The sequence below is a fragment of the Salminus brasiliensis genome, chromosome 9 (assembly GCF_030463535.1).
Source record: "Salminus brasiliensis chromosome 9, fSalBra1.hap2, whole genome shotgun sequence".
Lineage (NCBI taxonomy): Eukaryota > Metazoa > Chordata > Actinopteri > Characiformes > Bryconidae > Salminus > Salminus brasiliensis.
In genome coordinates this window covers 19,394,102-19,417,358 of record NC_132886.1, presented here as the reverse complement: position 1 = coordinate 19,417,358, position 23,257 = coordinate 19,394,102, and the positions used below count along the sequence as shown (strand labels likewise).

The 23,257-nt window shown below is 43.2% G+C and overlaps 1 protein-coding gene across 1 annotated transcript in view; it reads right to left on the bottom strand.

Moving 5' to 3' along the window:
* Positions 1 to 9,771, bottom strand: part of LOC140561602 (uncharacterized) — a 94,960-nt gene extending 85,189 nt beyond the window's left edge. Inside the window, exon 1 of the mRNA XM_072686828.1 lies at positions 9,418 to 9,771. Within this exon, the coding sequence (XP_072542929.1) occupies positions 9,418 to 9,465 (48 nt within the window). The 5' untranslated portion in view covers positions 9,466 to 9,771. The remainder of the gene's footprint in view (positions 1 to 9,417) is intronic.
* Between the last annotated feature and the right edge of the window lie 13,486 nt (positions 9,772 to 23,257).

The window sequence follows — 23,257 nt, the reverse complement described above, 5'->3', positions numbered from 1 at the left end:
TTCTCTTATATACTGAAGACATTCCCCTCCCACCTCCCCGCGGTTGCAGTCAATTTCATCACAATATCTCTCTCTCGCTCAGCAAGTGCAAAATCACACAAACTTACACTACCTACATACACACACAGACACACACACACACACACACAGCCAACAGCCACCCATATTCACCTACAACGCAGCCTGACATACTGACGATAGTGTGTATTTCTGTGTGTGCATCTGTGTGTGTGTGTATGTGCTAGAGTGCAGCTGGAAAATCACAAGGTGTGTATTGCATGTAGTTTAACAGTGATGCAACACATCCTCACAGTGGAGAGGAGAGGAGTACTGTTAGAATTAGTCATGCAGAATGGACACACTCAAGACAGCTGTACTGTTGATTGACACCTATGTGCTCCGCCCACAAATGACTTCTTTCATAACAACTGTTGTGAGAGCGGACTAGCTTTAGGGCAGAAACACGCTCAACGTGCGTATCACAAGTAATCGCGAAAGGCAATATGAAGCTTGGACAGTCTCGGCTATCACTGTAGCGCCCCTTGTGGTCACACACAGAATGCAGCTTGCGTTCCGAATTGCCTCGTGACACTGTGAAACTGTGTTTGCGTAGCTTTTGCCTGATGTATGTTTCTGGCCGTACAGAACTAACAAAGCTAACGTCTCATTCAGTCTAATAAGAGACTTTAGCACATGACGGTACAGCTAAGCGCTAAAATGTAGAGTGGGAGTGTATTTAAGCAGTGATGCTCAACTACAGCGAAATTACTTCTTCTCTATATTACACTATAGGGACAAATGTTTGTGGACACCGCTTCTAGTAAATGCACTCAGCTACTTTAAGCTGCACCCATTGCTGACACAGATGTGCAAATGTACACAAACACAGCTTGTACTAGTCCCTATAGAGAAGTACTACCAATAGAATAACCATGATTCTACTGGCTCCATGCCTAATGCCAGGTGTGGGCTAGAGGGGTACAAAGCTCCCCAGCACTGAGCTGTGGGCAGTGGAACTGTGTTCTCTGGAATGTTGTTGGGATGAGTTGTGGAAGATAGCCTCACTAGGACGGAATGCAAAGGTTCCAAAATCTAGTAGAGGCTCCAAAAGGCTCCAAAATCTAGTAGAAAGCCTTTACTGAACAGTAGAGACAGCTTTCTTTTTTAATCCCCTTGATTTCGGAAGAAACACTGAATTGAAGCCAGTGTCCCAATACTTTTGTCCATATAGTCAATGTCTATTATGTGTGTTTTGTTCACATGGCAAAGATGAAGCTCGGGTAAGCATGCTGCCATCCTTTGTTGTTTTCAACCTGCCCGGTTTTTACAGCTACAACATGACGGCTATATTAGCAGCAGCTCCGTAGCACTGCACGGCGACGGAAAACGCAACCCCTGAACTAAGCTTTCTACAATGTAGAATTGGCCCCGCTTTGCCAACGTTTTGCAAAGCTTATCCAACCTAGCAACAGTTGCTATGAAGGAACACACTTGTGGGCGGAGCGAGGAGAGGTCGATTAGGCTGGAGGTGTGTGCCAAACGCAAGAGGATTCACGTACTGTGTGATTGATGACTGCAAAACTTCAGGACTTGAACCGCAGCACAGCGAAGCGCAGACTGTTTAAAGACAAGGACATTCCAGCAATCTTTCTAGCATGACATCAGTGTACTTGGTTGGGTTATCAGAGTATGAGTGTGTGTGTGTGCGGGGGGGGCAGAGAAGGTAGTGGAATATGCAAACAGTCATGAATTAGCTACTTACTACACATGACTCACTTAAGTGTTTCGTGTCTCACACACACAAAGGGAAACCTAGTTTCTCCACCACAACCATCTCTGCAATCCCATAAAGTAATGAAAACAATTCAAAGAAAAAGAATCCAACCTAGTCTGTGGCCATGACATCATGCTGTGTGTGTGTGTGCGTGTGTGTGTGAGCAGAGATTTCCATTTCTCTTTGTTTGGCCTGATCTGCTCACATCTGTCCATTTATATTCCATGTCTTTTTTCACCAAGCCAAACCGTGCTCTACAGCCTCGTTGTGTTAAATGATGCAAATATCAGAGCGCTTAATAAGGAACACCCTGGAAGAACCTGGAGGAACTGTGTGAGTCTTCAGCGTGAGAAGGAGGGGTGCTCCTCTGGGCAAATCAGGCACAACAGATGTTCGCTCATATGGCGCTTTACAGTAGATGGATGGTCCGAGGCAACATATCAGCAACAAAGGAATCGTTCCTGACTTGATGCTTCTCCTCTCCACCCACATCTAAAGACAGCTCCACATCTCAGCCCATCCAGTCTGCTCTACTGGGATACTGGAGGTGGAACACGCCTAGCTCTTTCTTGGAGCACTTGCTTTGAGATGCCGAGTCTCACGTTTGGTTGAGTTCTTCCTCAAAGCCTGTAGCATGCTGCTGAAATGGTGCTGAAGGTGGAGGTTCTGAAGAATAGGTCGAGACATGTGTGTTGGTCAGATGTTTTATTGTGACTGGACGTTTATCAAAGGTTACTTTCCAACAATGAAAACGTAAAGAGTCATCTGGATGCTAAAATGGTTCTTTGCCTGGTTACATGGTTACTGAGCACAAGGGAAACCTCCCGTAGTCTTCCTTCAGTGCTACACAAAACTATTGTCTCATGAATGGATTAATATGCCTATAGAGACCTGACTATAAGTATTAATACATTACTACCCTCAAGGGTACATGTCCAAATGTTTATAGACACTCCTTCTAATGTGTGCATTCAGCTACAGCCTCAGCTACACCCATTGCTGACCCACTGCCCTCTGGAATGATGGCGCTCCATCCAATACTTTTGGAATGAGTTGGGGAGTTGAGGTAGGGTGGTGATCATCCAACACTCACTTATCTCACTAATGCTCTTGTCACTGAATGCAATCCGATTCTCACAGCAATGCTCCCAAATCTAGTAGAAAGCCTTCCCTGGACAGTAGAGACAGTCGCTCCAGCAAAAGCAAATACCCTTGATTTCTGAAAAAAACAAGAATGAGCAGGTGTCCCAATACTTTTGTCCATATAGTGAAATTTAAGCTGTTTACTTTGGCTTGTATTTATGTAAAGTACTTTGAATGGCCTTTGTGTACATGGTGACTATGTATTTGCAAGAACCAGGCAATTCGATACAGGAGTTACGATTCAATGTAGTGCAAAATGGTAAATGCGATACTGTAATCAAGGAGATATATTGATTTTTTTGTTGCAAATTCTAGAAAAACTGCCATACTGTAAAAAATCTGAAGTCACTGCACTGCCATCTAGTGGTCAGGGTTTAAACACAACACAATATGAACCACTGTCTGCCACCAATCTTACTGTGATTTTGAGAATCGATACAGTACTGCAACACATAATACTGCGATTCCTCGATACATCAATATTTTCTTACACCCCTAACAGGCTTCCGCCTGTAAATGCTATGTTATGTAACTAACTGCGTAATTAATGACGTAGTCACATCGCTATAACCACATTTTTCTCTAAAGCAGTTTCCAAATATTGCAGTTCATTGCTTCTAAAGGCAAAAAGCCCTTGTCTTTCACCATCATGGGTTGATACAGGTGTGTACATAAAGCAGTGTTCCTTCCATTCGTGTTCCTCAAGGCAGCTTTTTCCCAGAACAAAGTGCACCGTCTGAGAGTGTATTGGTGAGCGAGGCGCGCAACGTCGTTCCCCGTCCTATCGCTGTTTTTCCCTTTCTTTCCACTTATCTGAGGCAACAGTGAAGTGCTGATAAGCAACCTCCACAGCAGCTGCCAGCCTCACTCGATGCTCAGCAAGAGTGAGTGTGCATAAGGGTGGGTTCACTTAGAGCATGTTGTGGGTTCCCCTGCTTTTTGTGCAACGTCTAAAAGCAGGGAAAAGAAAACACTCTCTTTCGCTAACACACACATACACACACACACATACACACACAACCTGATATTTGGTATGTAGCTCCTGTTTGTTTTCCATCCCTAGGCAACACTGTTATTTCCTGATGAGGGTTCGCCTGATAGTCGCACTGACGCACTTCTCTCTCTCTCTCACTCACTTTCTCTCACTCTCTGGGTTCTACTCCCTCTCTTTCTGTCCCCTCTTTGCCTCTCCACCCCGTCGCTCGCTTGCTTGCTCGCTTCCTCACCCGTGCTTTCCCTCACACAGAAAGTTGAGCAAGAGATCCTGAATGAAAGCAGGAAAACATGAGCATCTTACTCCGTGGGTTAATAACCACCACTCTCTTTTTCCCTCCTCCCTCCACCTTCCCCGTTCTTCCGCTTCTGCTCTTTAAAGCTTCATTGAGAAGAGCATTTCAGACAGCCCACGAAATGGACACTTCTTTATTTTCCGGACCACTGTCTTTACTACAGCTCAACTGTAGCACCAGAAACCTGAAACACTCTTAAAAATAAAATTGTCAGGTTCTCGGGTCCGATACCATAGAAGAGCCACACTCGGTTCCTTCCAGTCCATGGTTCTTTAAAGGACTATGTTGGTGGAATATCAAATTCACAATAAATCACTTCCTCCAGGTGCAGTTGATCACTCAATCCTCCAACAGCTGATGTTTGCTGTCTGACATGTGCTTCTTTACTTTGTAATAGGAGATGCTAGGCTAATACTGCTAACAAAAACAAGACTCGGGCTGTCACCAATCTGGTCTCTGTAAATACACGCAAAAATCACGCGTTTATCACTTCAAAAAAAACGTTGTAATACAATTCCGCTTTTAAACTGGTCCTCAGTCCCCATAACTACGAATAGACAAAAGTATAGAGACACCTGCTGAAATCACAGATATTAAAAAAACAAGTTCAACATGGATTTGATTGCGTTCGGCGACAGGGGCGTTAGTGAAGTCAGGATGTTGACTGAGCATCAGCCTACCTCATCCCCAACTGCCCAACTCATCCCAAAAGTATTGGATAGAGCACCATCCATCATTCCAAAGAACACAGCTCCACTGCCCGGCATTGGGCACGGTGCCAATTCATTCATAGTTATCTGCTATATTAGCAATACTTCTTGAAAGGGACTAGGCAAGCTGTTTGTGCGTGTGTGCGTGTGCATTTGCACAGCTGTGTCGGCTGTGAGTACAACCTAAAGTAGCTGAATGTATTCATTAGAAGGAGTGTCCACAAACATTTGGACATGTAGTGTATGTGAAGAAGCCTCTCTTGTAAGCGACTTGTCTCTGTGAAGCAAATAATGTTCTGAGCAAGTTGGGGGACGTTTTTGGGGCTTGTACTTACTGTCTAAGTCCAGGGTTTGTTAGCAACATTAGCCTAGCATCTCTCATTCTAAACTGAAGAAGCATGCATTAGATATCAAACTCCGTGGCTGATCGTCTGCATGTGGGGTGAAGTAACAGATCGGGGCGTGTCTGAAGAAAGTAAAGGGCCTAAATCATGGGAAACCATCATTTCTTTAATAACAGACTTTAAAGTCGTATGCAATGTTTTTGTGTGTAAATTTCTGCATAATGATCTCCACCAGCCCATCATTTAGTCGTTATGTCAACGTTGTTTTTATCGTATATTGTATATGTCACAAAAATGGACACTTCTACAGTGCTATAAAACTTATTCAGCCTCCACCGTCCACTTTAAATAACCTGTTCCTGTTCCAGCCCGGATTGCTTTTTTTAATGAGGCCGATTAGACCAGATGCCATTTACATGTTATCAGTCTTAAGGGCACAGCAACAAAAGCAGGATGTTTAGATAGAGGCTAGACAGAGGGCTTGTATGAACTACTAAAAATGAACTACTACACAACTGTCATAAGTGGATCTCAAAGTAATAAAGAAGATACAAGACATCATAGGCCGTGGGCCCTTTAAAGAACCTCTGTGATCTAATGGTCCAGCTTTTATACCAGTTTGTGTTGCCTAGAACTGCAGAGCCAAACCTAGACTGAGTAGGGCATGTTTATTTTAAAGAGTGTACCTATGGTCTACAGAACTGTTAACTGGTGTAATAACTGTTCCTCTGGCTACCACTCTCTCTCTCTCTCTGTGTGTGTGTGTGTGTGTGTGTAAAAGCAACTGGGAAAAGGTGGCAATTACCTCATGTAATGAGTATAATAAGTCAAATGGTACTTCCCACACTCTTTGAATGAACAGTGTGCACTTTGCTGTTAATGGCTTGATATGATTATATCACACAAATGTGTGTGTGTGTGTGTGTGTGTGTGTGTGTGTGTGTGTGTGCTGGGTGAGCGGTTCTATAGCTAGCTAAGGACGCAAACCATGACCACTGACCACCACGAGACGTTTGCCTTACCTCCTTTCACCCAACAGCTGGCCTTGGATAACACATTCAAGGCCAAATACTGTCTCTCTCCCTCCCTCTCCCACTCCTTCTCTGTCTCTCTCTCTCTCCCAGCAGCACGCCCCTACCCCATGCTAGCCCTTTTTCTCCCTCTCACTGGGATACACCATATGGCTCTGTACTGCAGATACAGCACAATCTCCTTCTCCTTTCATAGGAGAAAAAAAAAAGGTAGCTGCTGGAAAGGTGACACAAAGACACTGGAATTGTCAGTCCCACGCAAAAAGGCGTGTGCGATGGACGGCCCCCTGGAACTCAAGCGACCTCTCGGTTACCTCTCCGCTTACACTACATTCAGTAACCTCATCCTTTAAGGCTGTCGGCGAGATGAAAGTTCACACACACTGTTGTTGTTTTCCGTTCTAGCTCTACTTTGAGGTGGATCCAAGTCCGCGCCGAGCCGGGTGACGGCTACCCTGCCACTTTCAGCGGGCTTAGATCTGAGCAGCAGTGTGCATTCCAGCTCGCCCTTTCTGCTTTTTCTTCTTTCTTCACCAGCGACTTCAAAGCGCTCTGACTAATTTGGCCATAGATCAGTTCAAAAAATGAAGAAGACGAGAAAAAAAAAGAAGAAGAAAAAAAGAAAAGAGCAGAAAGATCTGGTGCGGGAAACCCACCGTGGGTGTAGCTCACACAAATCGCACGGTGTTACTGAAATGGTCAAACTGGCCTCAGAGAAGAAGTGCCTTTTTTAAAATCACAACAACCATGTTACTAACATTAATAACAATAGGCATGTAATTGTCATGATATGAAAGGAACACTCAAAGGAACACTTTTTCAACCTAATTTCTATCTGCCCTTTCCATAATCTGATCATCTGTGTCCAATTACAATGAGCAATCATTTCCCTGTACTTACAAAAGAACAGAAAGCCCAATAGAAGCATCTGCCCATTGGCTTCTATGCTAGGAAGGCTTTGAGTTAATGAGGTTTTTGTTCTCTCCCCAAGTACAGAGAAACAAATCAAAATGATTGTCCGCTGTAATCGAGCGCATGCCACAGCAGCGGCAGACAGACATCGGGTTGAAATACACCAGAGTATTCCTTCAAGGTTGTGATTCATTTGGCAGCATAAGAAAGGCAGAGGTACTTTACAGGTGCAGCCATCAAACTGCTACAGCCCTATATAAGCACCCACAGCTCCCCAAAGCCCACTAAAGGGCAACTTGCAGCAATATAGAGCCCTTGCCTACAGCTTTCCTGCATTCAACACGCTTGGATTAATTTAATATACACCCCTCTCCTCCCTCCACCAAAACACACACACAAACACACACACACACACACATTCAATTCCAACATCACAGATAAAAAAAATTAATAAAAAAAAAAAACACCCCTGGATGTTGATTTAGAAAATAGCCTTTCAGCACCTGTCCACTGAGGTTAATGGTGACTAAACAACATAAGGATGGGGGCGGGGTCACGTCCTTTATGAATATGCATGAATACTAATTAAAAGCTAGGGAAGACATTGAGGCTTCACTCATGCTGCTCAGTGCAGAGGAAACAGCACAGAGAGAGGCATCTTCATTCTAGTGCATACTGGCTATCAGAAAATCAATCTGTTCCCAAATACACACAAACACACACACACACACACACACACACACACACACACATTGGACACTTTCCATCTTTCCACCCACATTCCAAGAGAGCTCTTTTATCCACACCAATGTGCACCAGTGTACCATGGTAAAACGACTGCTGTGAGTTTGGTAAACTACACAAATGTAAGACAAAGGGGTTTATTCGGTAAAGCTGGCTGCCTGCAAGCACTACACGCGGGCACGGGGGCTGCTCCACTATCCTTACTGCACTGTAAGCGAGGTGTGTTTAAGCAAAATCCTAACAAAGCGAAGGGGGCGTTCCCAGCATTATGACGCGCTGTAGTCCTCTTTAGTTAATTGGCTGAGATTATTGAGCGACGGGGTCCACGCGCACTAGTGTAGTCCTATAAACGGTCTGCTTCCACTAAATCTTCTAGAACTAATATCACATTTTTATACCCTATTATTACCACCAGTCTAATAAAGCAGTCGGACTCTTCTAGAGACTCATCTGTGGCACTTGCTTGCTCTTTGGAGGCTGAGGAGACTTCTCCCTCCACTTCCTTTAATCCCATTACGTATTCCAGTAGCTTAATCCCGCGCGTGTACATACACACACACACACACACACATACACTCACCCTCTGTCTGTCAGTACGATCACAGCCTCTATCTGCATCCCCCCTCCCCACCACCACCACCACCACCATCACCACACATTAAACTCCTGCACCGCTCCGCAGCGCCTGACCCCGCGCTGATTTCTGCAGAGCCGCGCTGCCTCTCTGCCTTCTCGCCTTTTGTCTGTAGCGCCGGAGCTCAGCCACTCTCGCTCCAGCCAGGAGAAGCACACGCTGCTGCTCAGCTCAGCGATTCCTCAGCCGTGGCAAAACAAAGAGGTTTTCCTCCCCAGCGCGTTCCGTGACAGAATGCTATTATGCATTATGACGTAGACAATTCTTTAACGCACTGTATTGGGACAGAATTCTGTAACGCGCGCTGCATTGTGTCGTCACGCTCTTTACCCTACCGTAATTCTTTAAGAGTCTCTACATCACCGAAGCGCCTTCACAAGACACGCGCCAAACGAGAATATGACGATATCATCAGCGCACGATGGACCTGAATTCGAACGTTCATCGCCAATAACGTGAGACGCGGAGCTCGTGCACTCCAACAGCGCGGGTTCACGTTTGTCGCTCCAGCCCTTCATCCAGCTCGCGAGAACGAGAGTGAGAGCGAGCCGCTTCTATGCCCTGCTCAAGTGTACAACTGACATCGTAGCAAGCTAATGCCGGCGGTTTCCTGACCAAGTTTTTTAAACACCGTCCCCGTGAGATCTCGAAGTTTAAATCCCCCCTCAGTGGGTCAGAGATAAAGTGAATCAACACAGGAGCGTGCTCAAGTTTTAATGAGTCGGTACCCATTAACCCCCTCCCCTACACACACGGGCTCTCATTCAAATGCACACAGCCGCAGACACATCCAAAACTGGCGAGAAATAGCAATAATCAAAAGCTCATCAACTCACTAATGGGTCCATGCGAGGTGAGTCTAGCCGCTGGGAGACCAGGAGCATCTTGGAGTGCTGGTACACGGCGGAGCCACGGTTAAATCCACTTTTGTTTCAGTGTGTGAACCGCCAGACTGATAAAAACGATATCAAATGAAATAAACGTAGATACAAAAAAAAAAAAAGAACCGTGGAATTAAGTTTTCAAGCAGTCCCTCGGTGGCTGGTGGTAGACCACGAAAACGACATCAAAATCAAAAGGATAAATCGATGCTAAAAAGCAACTAGCAGCTAATCTGACATTGCCGTGCAAGTGTATTCAGGCAAAGTTGGTCCGCTTGAGTCGCAGCTAGCGCCCAAAAACTCAGCTCACATCTGCGGCCACTTGCGAGAGCAGCTCTCACTGCCTTCCGGACTGGAGGGCGGAGTAAAGCCGGGGATAGGAGGAGGAGGAGGCGAAGGAGGAGGTGGAGGAGGAGGAGACGCCGTTTCCTTTCCCACCCGTTTTCTGCTACCGTGAGAAAAGCGCGAGTATCCCTTTAAGAGTTTTTCCACCTGTGTTGTAATACGTCCCTCCCACTGTGCGCTACGATTAGCTAGTGGCGTTCCGCTGCCTGCGTTGTGATTGGCTATTAGCTGACACTCAAAAGCAGTCTGCCAATGAGTGACAAGGAACTAGGAGCCAACCTCCTAGCGTAGGAGGACGAGGTTTGTCTTGGTGGGTTTCTCGACAAACGGCTGGAGGAAACTTTTAAAGGGACACACACGCAAGTTGTGTGCTAATGAGAGCAAACACAAAGACAGTATGGAGGAATAGTGGTTCATCTGTCCTTAGCATGTTGGATACTATTCCTTTGAAAGCATACTGTTTTTTTTTCAGGAAGGACAAAGCAATAATGCACCAATAAATTAATCATAGCATTATTGTTTTTAAGCATGAGGTTAAGATTTGCTTCAGACAAATAGTTAAAGGAACATTGGTAAAGATTCAAGAAACATGACCTCTAGTGGTTAGGAAGGTGAACACCACAATACTGGAATAATTCCACATTCCATTCCTGGCCATGAACACAACACACACCTCTACAATCTCTTTTTCAGAGAGAATTATGGCCAAATCATGCTTTCTACAACTCTACAAACTCTTGTTGGCGGTGTTAGGCCAGAGCATGCTCCCATGCATGAGGGGAGTGATGTGTGGAGTTGCCCACTATGACACTAAGCTTCTTGATAGTAAAATTCTTTAAACCTATGCTTTCCTGTGCTACTTACCTGTGCTACTTAGAAATCAGTTCCTAATGGTTTGCCACTATGAGAACAGTCTAGTGTATTCACTGGCTAATAGTTTTTATTGTAAATAGCTCCAATAAACTCATCAGTCACTACCTGAATTAGCAGGTAAGCATTGTTAGCTGCAGGGCAGCAGTATTGCATGTATTTCTCTGAATGAAATCTCTGAATTTACCCAGTGATTTATCTACTCCATTCGTTATGTAAAACATGTCACTCAAACAGTTCAGTGCACTACACAGATTTACAGTGTTTACATACCTGTCCAGGTGAAACAACGCTAACTCTGTGTCTAACAGCAGCTCTCATCTCCTTTGCAGGTAGGAATTCTCTCCATTTTGGAAAAGCACTTCCAATGCACTTCCATCTTCATCTCCTTTGTGTGTAATAACTCTCTCCATTTAAGAAAAGTACTTACAATGTTTAACATGTTTTTTTTGGCAGCATGGCATGTTTTATTTTTATTATTATTTGGCCACAGCGATGCGAGGGACTGGCTTCCTCCATGTTGTTTTAACCGAACAGACAGAGATGAAGGTGGAGTAGTTGGGAGCAGAAGAGTGTGTCATACACACCGCCAGAAGATCAGTGTAAAAAAGGAGAAGGATCCCGGGAGCTGTTTTTCAAACAGTCACCTAATACATGTGGCTCCACCGCTGGTCTCTAAAATGGAAGGTAATGGAACCATGGTGTCCTTTTATTTTTTACAGTCGTTGGGTGCATTAATTAAGAATCTAGAAACACAATCTCTAGTGGTTCAGCAGGTGAACACAACACTTGCCTTCGATTCCCACCCATGAACATAAAGCATGCCTGTGAAATCAAAGACGAGTATTGTCTAATCATGTTAGACACATACTATACAAATGCTTTTTGGTATTGTGGAAAAATGAAGTGTGAAAAAAAAATGAAGAGTGGGGATCACTGTGTTTGAGGGGCGTGATGGTGTTACCATGTCACCCTGATATGTGGTGCTGCCTACTATCAAATCAAGCTTCTTGATAATCAATTTGTAAATCCATAAACCACAACCAAAAGTTATTTATTCATGAGTTTATCAGTCACTACCAGTGTTAGCATTTAGCCCTGTTAGCTGCTGGTATTTCTCTGAAGAAGGTTCACCTAAAGCTTTACTGAACTCTCCAAGTGATACTCCATTCCTAATGTAAAATGTGTCACTCAAACATTTACATATTTACATATCTGCCCACGAACAATACTAATTCCATGTCCAACTTCATTCTGTTTTCCTATAATAATCTCTTCATTTTGGAAAAGCACCTCCAGTGCGAGCTTACCGGCTTTTGACACATTTGTGTGGCCAAATGTCCAGAGATTAGGAGAGGGGGGTGTTCAATAAGGATACTGAGGAACATCTCGTCTTCATCTTTGTTAGGAAATCAAGGCCAGGATCTTACTGAAGTGAATTTGACACTGGTTTTAATGAGGTCTACAGTTGAAATATATCATAATCTCTATTTTTTGTATATAGAATCTAGTTTACACTCGGTTTGAGCTTTCCTTATCACCACTCTTCTAATTCAGTGAGAGAAATTCTCTCCCTCCCTCTCCCTCACACACACACTTAGTTGGCAAAGGAGACGTGGATGAGAATGAGAGGAAGAGTGAAACCCCAGTGGATGAAGTGTGCTGCAGCTCTGGCACAAATACAAAAGGAAGAGTATGTGTGTGTGTGTGAAAGAGAGAGAGAGAGAGAGAGAGAGAGAGAGAGAAAGAGAGAGAAAGAGAGAGAGAGAGAGAGAGAGAGAGAGAGAGAGAGAGAGAGAAACTGAGAGAGAGCAAGAGAGAGAGAGAGAGAGAAAGAGCAATGATCCCCTTACTGCACCTGGAGTCAGAAGAGTTTAGGTTACAGAACACAATGCTCTGCACACACACACACACACACACATACACTCACACACACACAGTATGTATAGTGTTGCATGAATTTGTCGGCCGATGATTTTTTAAAAACCTTTTTTATAGTAATTCATTTTAATAGGGCTGTGCATGCTCTACATGAATACGTGTGTGTGCGTGTTTTTCACATGCAGATATTTATGCTGATTAGGCTAAATGGCCATATGGATGAACACATACACACACACACACACACACACCACAATCACCACAGTCTCACTGTGATAGCAATCTCAAGCATTCAGACACTCCCTGCAACTCCTCCACACGCATCAGGTTACAAATGTAAAACCATTTACAACTGAAGGCCCTTACAACTCTCTCGCGCTCTCTTGTGCACTCTCTCTCTCTCTCTCTCTCTCTCCTGACTGTACGGTTGTCTTAAAATTCACTACTAGAATGGTGCAAATAGTGAGAGGGAAAGTAAGACATAAACAAACAGGGACTAAATCAGAAAGAGAGGGAGTGAGAGAGAAAGAGAGAGAGAGAGAGAGAGAAGAACAAGAGGAGAGAGAGAGAGAGACGAGAGCGCGATTCTCCAGTGTTGTCACAGACAGATGTGGGAACTTACAGAGATGTCACTGTGGTGTGAGATTTGACAAGCAGAGAGAGAAGGAGAGAGAGTGCGAGAGGGGGAGAGAGAGAGAGCGCGAGAGAGTCTGCAGAGTAGAAACAGAGCACCTCTTGCGCCGACATAGTGTTTGTACAGTGATGTCACTCATACCAGAGGGGTTATAGCACTCAGGACAGTTATTTACTGCGGTTCTTACCTAATTGTTTTCTTCATCTTTTACTCACCATCAGCCTCTCCTGTCACTCCCTCTCAGCCTGGACTGTCTCCTGCAGTGTGTTATGCAGTGGTATAACTCACTGTGTTTATGGCCCGCGTGCTCATGCTCTATTAGTAGCAATAAGTGAGCCATAGGCAGAGCCAGTCAATATATATATATATATATATATATATATATATATATATATATTTTTTTTTTATTTTTATTTTTTTTATTTTTTATTTTTTTTTTCAGAAGGCGCTCTGTCTCAGCCAGTAGGGATTTAATGTGTACAAATATATGCATATACAACACACACACACACACACACACACACTTCAGAGCCATCATCCAGATGGCTGACAAAGTCAAATTGCTGGTTACATATTGCTTCATTCGATGCTCGATTCATTCAATTAAGCTGATGACTGTTGAGCAGGGCTTCGGAGGGGCTGAAATTACAGATTCACACACACACACACACACACGCCCCCCCCCCCCAACCACACACAGTGAGTCTAGTAAAACTATCATTGTAGGAAATTTCCATTGATTTGTTGTTATCTTGTCAAAATTGGACACTGTAAAACCCAACTGCACTACTTAATGAAATAATTGAGTTAACATACTTTAAAATACTACAGAAATCTGGGATCAGCTGATTAAGCCAAACAAACCCCAATAGGAATAGTCGAGATATACGCTCAGCTCATTTGTGTTAGATTGATGGTTTGGGATATTTTGAATTAATTTAATTGAGTTATGCTGACTAAGTGAACTGTGAGAATCTTTATGGTGTGTGTTATGTTTGGGCAGTGCAACCTTGATGAGTAAAACGTACACATGTCTATTGGCTCCTAGCACCACCTATTTGCATACTGTGTCTCCCCCTTCTTTGCTCATGATCAATATGTAGTCATTCCCCCCCGGCTACCTTTTCTTGGGTGTACATTCCTTTTTTAATAATGGTTACCTCTCTGGCCTCAATGTTGTAGGTCATGAGAGCAAGTTACCATTTTCTGAACTGCTGAGTGTGACTGTATGCTGGCACTAGTGTAGCACTCACTCAGTGCAGTGTTGCATTACCACAAGATTATACAGTCAGTGTTTTTGGTAGATTAATAATATTTATTTACAGAAACAAAAAAACTAAATGCAATGTAATTCATCTTCAGATGAGATCTGGGTTAAGTTAACTCACACAATGATTCAATTAAAGAATTAAGACTTTATGTTCTAATGCACATTAATTAGTATCTTAAGTCAACGATGCTTAAGTAACTAAGCATAACTTAATTTTTAAAGGTTTTGAAGTTAGGTTAACAGTGTAACCAAGAAATGCTGCAATATTCAGAAATATATACATAAGCTAATTTATAATGTTAGTAACAAAATAGCAGCATTATGTGAGAACTGGCATTTCTTGCTACTGGGCTAACCCTACAGTTGGGAAGTAAGATTTGGGCTTTGAGCCACCACTGTATGTCACACTTTTCACATGCTTTTCTGGACAAGCTGAGAGATTCAGAATCATTACTGGAAGTGAAAAAAGCACGTATACTGATGCAACATTTTACACAAATAAGCATAGCTGCGTCCCAAAACACACACTTATATACTTTACGCACTACATTATAAATGCACTTCTGATAGTAATGTGCTGATATTTACAGACTACACAGTATATAGATACCTGCCCAACGATGTGTGATGCTATTAGTGATAAACATACAATACATTCTTAAGCATGAATGTGATACCAAGGGTTCTTTAAGCAGTGCCATAGAAAAAATACTATTGGTTGCGTAAATCATAAGCCTCTTGTAAAAGATGTGTGAAATGTGAAGAACCTTTTGAATGTTTGAAGAATCTTCACTTGATGTAAAGGTTCTTCACACTTTCACACATCTTTTACAGACATGGTTCTTTCCCATGTCTTCTATGGCTTTGCTTAAAAATGCCAAGTGTGTGGTGTAACGGGGTGGTATATCCTCAGTGGTTAAGGTATAGCATATAATCTAAAACATAAAGTATCGAATAAACTAGTGAAACTATAGAAAGTCAAAAAGCAGAAACGCTGGGCTCTAGTGTGTGTATTAGCGCGCCCACTCAAATGCATCATCCTGACACTGTGTATGTGTTTTTGTGTGTGTATGTTTATGTGTGTCGGGGGGTAAATAATTAATGCCTTGGCCACAGTTTGGCCTTCCATTTCCCTCTGGTTATGGCAGAGAAATGGAGTGGCAAAATACCCCCACCCCCCCACAAAAAAGCAGCTCCTATAGCAACAAGAGCAGAGGAAAGAGAAAAAGAGAGAGAGACGGGACAAAGACACACAAACAGAGAGAGGGAGAAACAGAGGGAGAAACAGAGAGAAAGAGTGAGATAAGAAACAGAGGGAGACAGGAAAATAGAAGAGAGAGAGAAAGAGGGAGAGAGAGACAGAGAGAATGACATGAGGGAAAAAAATGCATCATGAGTTTCTTCCGAGTTAGTTTGGCAGGAGCTTTCTGGAACATTGTGTTAATGATTAATAAAGTCGGAGGAATTCCATGCCTGGCAGCCTCTCAGCACCACCCCCCACCCCCCACCCCCCAATCTCGTGCTAGACACACACACACACACACACACCAAATGCCTGACAAGACTCTTCCCCATCCTCCTCCCCTCCTCTTTCTCTCTCTCTCTCTCCCTCTCCCTCTCTCTCCGCTTTTCTCCCTTAGGCCAAGAGACAGCCAAAATCAGCATGGACAGTTGTCAAGGTAACCTCTATGCAATCTATTTGCCCACCTCTCCTCTCCTCCGCCTGACCAAGGTCAGCACTCTCTTTCTCTAGCTGCCGTTTTTGTTCGGCCAACAACGGGGCCAGAACGCCCCTCAAAAACCATCATTAGTACAGCGCCGAAAAGGACTGAAAAAAGAACAAGAATACAACTTTCCAAACCACCAGCCGAACACTGCATTCACACGGCTTCCACTCTGAGGCCTCCCAAAACAGGCTCCACACACACACACACACACACACACTAGAAGCCTGTCTTTTTAACCATGGAGAGATTAGTGAATATAAAGACCCCCTGCCAGGAGGCACCTCTCAAAGTGAAATAAATGCAGTGTGTGAAAAGAGAGCGAGCGCTAAATGGAACAAGAGGAGAAATGAATGGAGGAGGGGGGGGGGGGTTTGCAAACGAAGCGTACACTCTCTTTCCCTCATATCTCTTCCTTCATAAGCCACTTCATTATCCAGATTTATGATTATGTCCATGCAGTGTTTCATCTATTACTCCATCTCTGTGCCTCCACCCCCCACATTTAACACATTTTGTATGTACCAGCAGCTTTGGAGAAGTCCCGGGACTTCAAGCACTGCTTAATGTTAATGCACTCTAATGCAAGATTTCATTCCAAATACTTCTGAACCATGTCTATTGGTTCTTCCGGCATGCCACGTTCACCGAAGTACAAACTGGAGAAAATGCTTTTGACCTAATAGCAGTGTTATGGAGATTCATTAGTGTGATTCACTAGTCTAGTGTGTGATATATACATATACGCTATATGGACAAAAGTTTTTGGACACCTGCTCATTCATTGTGTCTTCTGGAATCAAGAGTATTAAAAACAAGAGTTTATCCTGCTTTTGTTGGAGTAACGGTATCTACCTCCGGGAAGGAGGCTTTCTACTGGATTTTGGAGCAATGCTGCGAGGATCCGATTGCATTCAGTAACAAGGGCATTAGTGAGGTCAGCTCATCCTTAAAGTATTGAATAGAGCTCCATCATTCCAGAGAACACAGTTTCACTGCTCCACAGCTCAATGCTGGGGAACTTTATACCCCTCTAGCTTACCTTAGGCATGATGCCAGTAGGTTCATGTTTATCTGCTCCAGAAAGTCCTATTCTATTGGCAATAGCCCAGACTAGCCCAGCTGTCTGTGTGTATGTGTGTGGGTCATAAATGTAAATATTAATAAGCATAAATGAATGTGAACATGTGTGATGTTTATTGCAGAGTGAGAAACACAGAAGACTTTACACAGGTTGCCACTGTTTCCATATGATGCAATGAGGAGCAAGGTGGGTGAACTTGGTAGAGTGTGTGTTTGGCTTAGGGTTTCATAAATTCATATACATACAATACATACAATTGTACACAGCAGGTTGTTGAAAGTAAAGTTTTTTGCATACTTCAGCACAATTGATATTTATTTGCTATATTTAACATTGAATGTAATGTATAAAATGTGCTATATGCTTTGCACATGCCACATATTCATACTTCATTTTTCAAATATGTAAAATAAAATAAAGCAAATAAACAACATTTGAAACAGTTAAAATGTGCAAATTGTAATAATACGTCATTTAAAAATTAACGGTTACAGTTAATACATAGTTTTCCAGTTTTAATACATAGAATTCCACAATGCCTTGAACATTAATGCATCCTTTAATATTCTGACAGATGTCTAAACAATGAAAATATTCGATTTTTAAGTATGAAGTGAACCTACTGGAAGAATTGTCTGGGGTCACTGATGGGTCAGGAAAACTGTTGTGCCCTGCTGGCAAAGCTGGCACTGCCACCCCGCTCTGCCCACTGCTGCTAATAAGTGAGTAATAGGGCAGCAGACAGACAGATAGAGAACAGGAAGTGAGGGGGGCGAGAAAGATAGACAGAGCGACTGGATTGAATTGTGAAGATTTGTTAGGAAATGGTTCATCATGAGTTCATCTCAGAGTTTCTTTTGATATGCTTTACTGAATGCAGGGTCTGGAAAACGTGTTTACGCACTAATGGTACCTGTACAATTACAGTACTTGACTTTCTCCAGTGCTGTGCTTTTACTGCAGTTCACAGTTTCTGTGTATTGCTGTGATCCAATTATTGGCCATTACTGTATTTTATTTATTCATAGTTAGCTGTACTGCTTTTTGACAGCACAGTATTGATCATACACAGCACTGCTGCATTGTACTACCAGTCCTTTTCATAGTAACATTACAAATATGCACAGTCTTATCAGAATAATATGACCATCTACCTAATAGTGGGAAGAACCGTCATTGCCTCGGATTACACTAGCGAGACATTGTGGCATAGACTGTATTTGTTGATGGAAGGTGTTCATTGTAGAGGTTAACTGGCCCATAGTGGTGGGTCGATTGCTCTGATGGGGCACCACTGTTGTGCCACTGGGAGGCACTCAATGTGCAAGAGGTCAATTCTCAGTACACCCTCATTACAGTGACTCTTCCTACGAAGTTGGTGGCTTTTGAGATGCTACCACACTTCGCTCACACACAGTCATATCAGAAGATTTTGACATCTCTTGTTTGGAATGTGGCAGGGTTTTCTGAATGTCTAAATAAGCGAACACACCAGCATAGTGTTGTAGCAGACAGCAAAACGATTGTCATGGGCAATACTTAGTACTTAGTACTTAGTACTTTCTACTTTTTTTAATTTATCCCCTACCCTATTTATTGTTTAGTGTAATTTTCCTTTAGTGTAAGACTGTGTTCTGTGTTTCTTTGTTACTTGTCATACGTGTTGCTCTCATCAAGACAAATTCCTTGTATGGGTAACATACTTGGTGAAATAAAGAGATTCTGATTCTGATTCTGATTCTGAAAATACGTGATTTACCTGATGCCCAAAAGGGTATGATAATAGGGTACAGGGCGAAGGGTGGTAGAATCTTGGAAACCACTAACTTTGTTGGATAATAACAGTGGTACCCCGCGGGCCGCTGATGCCAGAGGGGAACGGCGACTCCAGCAAGTGGTACAGAGCAATAGGCCCACCACTGTGGAGCAGCTGACATCTATAATGGACATCTAATACAGTCCATACCACAACGTCTCGCTAGTGCCATCTGAGCCAAGGGTGGTTAATTCCACTTTTAAGTAGGCGTTCATTACATTATGTTGTCTTCTCTAAAAACAATATCATGTTGATTCTCCACTGACGTGTAGTATAGGGGAATGGTGTCTCATTTTCATTCCCCCTGACCTCTTGTGATTCAAAATCCTGAATTATTACTCTACTACTTTACTGCCTTAGTCCACATGCTTCTTCCACTTCCATTGATGGTTCTGTATCCATATCTCATCTTGTCATCAAATGCTTGCTTATAGCTGTCCACAAGGGGGCGCTCTAAACAAGACTTGAATTTACATCAGTGACTAGGGGGAGCTAAAGAGCAAATTAAAAAAACTGCAAAGCTGTCAATAAGCAATGCCTGTTTTAGTATAACACTACAAGATGAACTCAGGAGTTCACTGATACACCGTCACAAATTACTGCAGGCCATGCATGAAGGCCATTTACTTTGGCCAAATAAATAAATACATAAATAAACTAAAAGCATTCTATATCGAAAGTCATTAAATTCCAAAAGCCAGGCTGTTGGCTTTCCACTGTCCGAGTGATGCACTGATGCGTTTCACACCTCCAACAGACAGAGAGACAGGAACATTGCTCAGAGAGATAGAGAGACAGAAAGAGAAGGGGCGGAGGGAGGGTGAAGGGAGGTGGGATGAACATCTATCTAAATATGTCTACGAACCTCACCTTGTTTGTGTTTTGCTCCACAATTCAGCCTGAGTCACCCAGCAAGGGTGTGTCCCAGAGTTACGTACCACAACAAGAACTTCGCACAAATACATTTCCTCACTGTCATAACAAAACCTCTCATTTCTCAAATGGTGACTTTACAGGAGAAGCAAAAACACAGCTCTTTACTGTACAGTACAAGTGATCTGGGAACATTCTTATTGGTTCATTTATCAAAAACTGCTCTATGAACAGCCTGTTTACACCTGGCATTTACACACGCTTTTGGTGATTGGATCACGTTCGGATTTCACTTGCCTGAAAAGCTTTCCGCCTGAAAGCCAGGTGTAAACACCCCCAAGAAGAATTGTGATCAGATTATGATCGGATTGCTCAAACCACATTCGGAGGTGGATTCAGAGATGGATCTCGTCAAGTGTATGTGATCGGATTTCATCAGACAAGTGAGAAAAATATTCTGATGAAAAAACATTAATAATTATGGTGGAGCTTGGCTTCTCTCTCGCTTGCACTGTAGGTGATTGTGTGTGCACACTCGCGCTCGCACTCACTTGTTCCCCGTCGCATTTTCTGATTGAGCCATTACGGGAATGCGAGAATCATCTATTGTGCCTTGTAGAAGAACCACCACTGTTCCTCTACACTGGTCTTATGAGCAGGGCCATTTGGATGAGAAAGCTTGATCTCGGGTCTCATCTGGTCACACTGGGGATGCAAGTGTAAACAGAATCCGGTCAAAGTAGATCCAGATACTATTCAGATACTTCATACAAAACGGCATGTTAATGCCAGGTGTAAACAGGCCCTATACGGACAAAGGTTTTGGTACACAACTCTGGATCAATTAATTCAGGTGTTTCATTCAATGTTATTGCCAAGATGTATAAAATCCATCACTGAGTGCTGAGGGGTATAGGGCAAACCTGCTATCAGAGCTGCAAAAGGGGACCAAATCCATATTAATGCCTATGGATATAGAATGGGATGTCTTAAAAAGCCCCTGTAGACTTAAAAGCCCCCTTAGACTTAGTATATGTGTCCCCATACTTTTGTCCATTTAGTGTAATTGTATATCTAGGCCTATGCTAGTCCTGTGGGGGTGCACTGTGTAGGCTATTCTCACTAACCAGACAAGAGGGAAGGAAGCAGTCACAGACTGGAGATATGAGGAGAGGGACAGTGAAGAGAGAAGGAATCATTGTGAATGTATGAAGGCAGCCAAAGAACAGAGCTCTCTCTCTCTTTTGCTCTCTCTCTCGCTCTCTCTCACCATCCTCGTGATATCAGCAGAAAAAAAATGCTAGCCGCTGTTGACACAGCCCTGACCTTCCCCTCATTCCGCTCCCCCAAGTGTGAAATTGAACGTCGGCCAGAAAGGAGAGAGAGGGAGAGAGAGAGAGAGAGAGAGGGAGAGAAAGAAAGAGAGAATGAGAGGGAGAGAGAGAGAAGGAGAGAGACCAAGGGAGAAAAGATAGAGAAAAATGAGCCATTCTCCACACAAAACTAACAGAGAAATCCAATATCACATATATCAAACGGCGTGGATTGTTGCCGTGCTATTCCATTTAAGGAGATGTGATTTGGAGCACACTGAGGACTGCAGGAGTGGTATTGATCTTCCCCCACTGTCCGCTCTCACTGGTGGCCTCCACCATCATTTCTCCAGGAGACATCGGTCAACACAGATAACCGTCAGAAGGGCTGTGTTATATTCGGTAGTGTCTGACCTCTGCCTCCTTCATCCTCTGCCTTGTACACCACAAACACTAAAGTACAAATGAGTGTTTCAGTAAAAAAAATCTAATTTACAAAGTCTCCCCCTTAACTCAGTCCATGCCTGGGGCCCAAACTGTGGCCTTCTTTGGTTTTGTCACTGGGGCTACGAGGCTAATGTAATTAACAAGTAATGGAGGCATATATGCTATCAATTAGCATTATGCCAACTCAGCATGCCTAAATTATCACACACTTCCTTCAAATTCTCACAGTCTCCCACATTCTGACACACTGTTATCTATAATATTGGGCAGAGATACACTGATCTGCCATAACATTAACAGCATCTCCTTGTGTCTACGCTCATTGTCCATTATATCAGATCCATGTATCATATAGGAGCACTGTGTGTTTCTCAGCAGACTTAATTAGCCTACTTTCATACCTGTTTCACAAAAGGTATGTTATGCAGTTAAAAACAGCAGAGTTTGTTGTACATTTGTTTAGCTAAGCAGTTTGCTTTTTGCTAATTAGCAATAGCGAACCATGACTATAAGAGCTGGGCCCTCAGTTCAGGGCATGCATGTAAAAACCCATTGGGAAAAACACCTTGTTTCTGCTTGTGCCCCTTTGGGCTTCACATTAGGCACTAGGCTAACAGCAATGAACAGTCTGCAATGTATAGAATAACACCTGGCATTAACATGTGCTTTTTGGGATCGGATCACATTCGGATTTCACTCGTCCGCCCTGAAAACCAGGCGTAAACACCCCCAAGATGCATTGGAATTGGATTACGATTGGATCACTCAACCCACATTCAGAGGTGGTTAGAGACAGATCTCGTCCAGTGTAAACTCAACACGTTTACTGTGATCGGATTCCATCAGGCAAGTGGAAAAAATAATATTCTGTCAAAAAAAATCCCATGAATACGAGTAATAATTACTGTGGAGCTTGGCTTCTCTATCCCTCTTGCTTTCACCATCTCCCTCGCGCTGTAGGTGGTTGTGTGTACACAATCGCGCTCACACTTGTTTGTTCCCTTGCGGTTTTAATAGTCCGTTGCATTTTCTAACTGAGCCGTTACGGGAATGCCACGCCTGTCCTTTTACACAAGAAAGTAAAATGAGTCCATTTTTGGTCAATCCAGAATAACCACAGTTTTTCTGAAGTTTGGAACAGACATATTAGCATATATTTTGGCCCGCATGTTGCCGTTTTGCAGCCAGTCCTGGTAGAGAGCTGCTGCTGTTTTTTCCCTCCTAACAACTGACCGAATAATAACCGGCTTTTTAGTTTTTAGTTATATAAAGGCCTGAGGTGATGTTTTTACTAGGTTTGGGCGGTATAACAGTAGCTAGCTCAGCAAGGGTCAGGTTAGCGAGGCCTACAGATCCAAAACCATGGAGAAAATCCTTGATTTCAGCTTTCTGTCTTTCCAACAGCAGCCGCTCGATCTGAGTCATTCTCGTGTAAATGTTCAGAAGGGTGCTTTCTGTCAGCCACACCTGAATTAGTTCTGTGGAAAGCACAGCTATTAGCTAACTGAGCCATTGCTAGCCAGCTTCTCTCTCCTGAT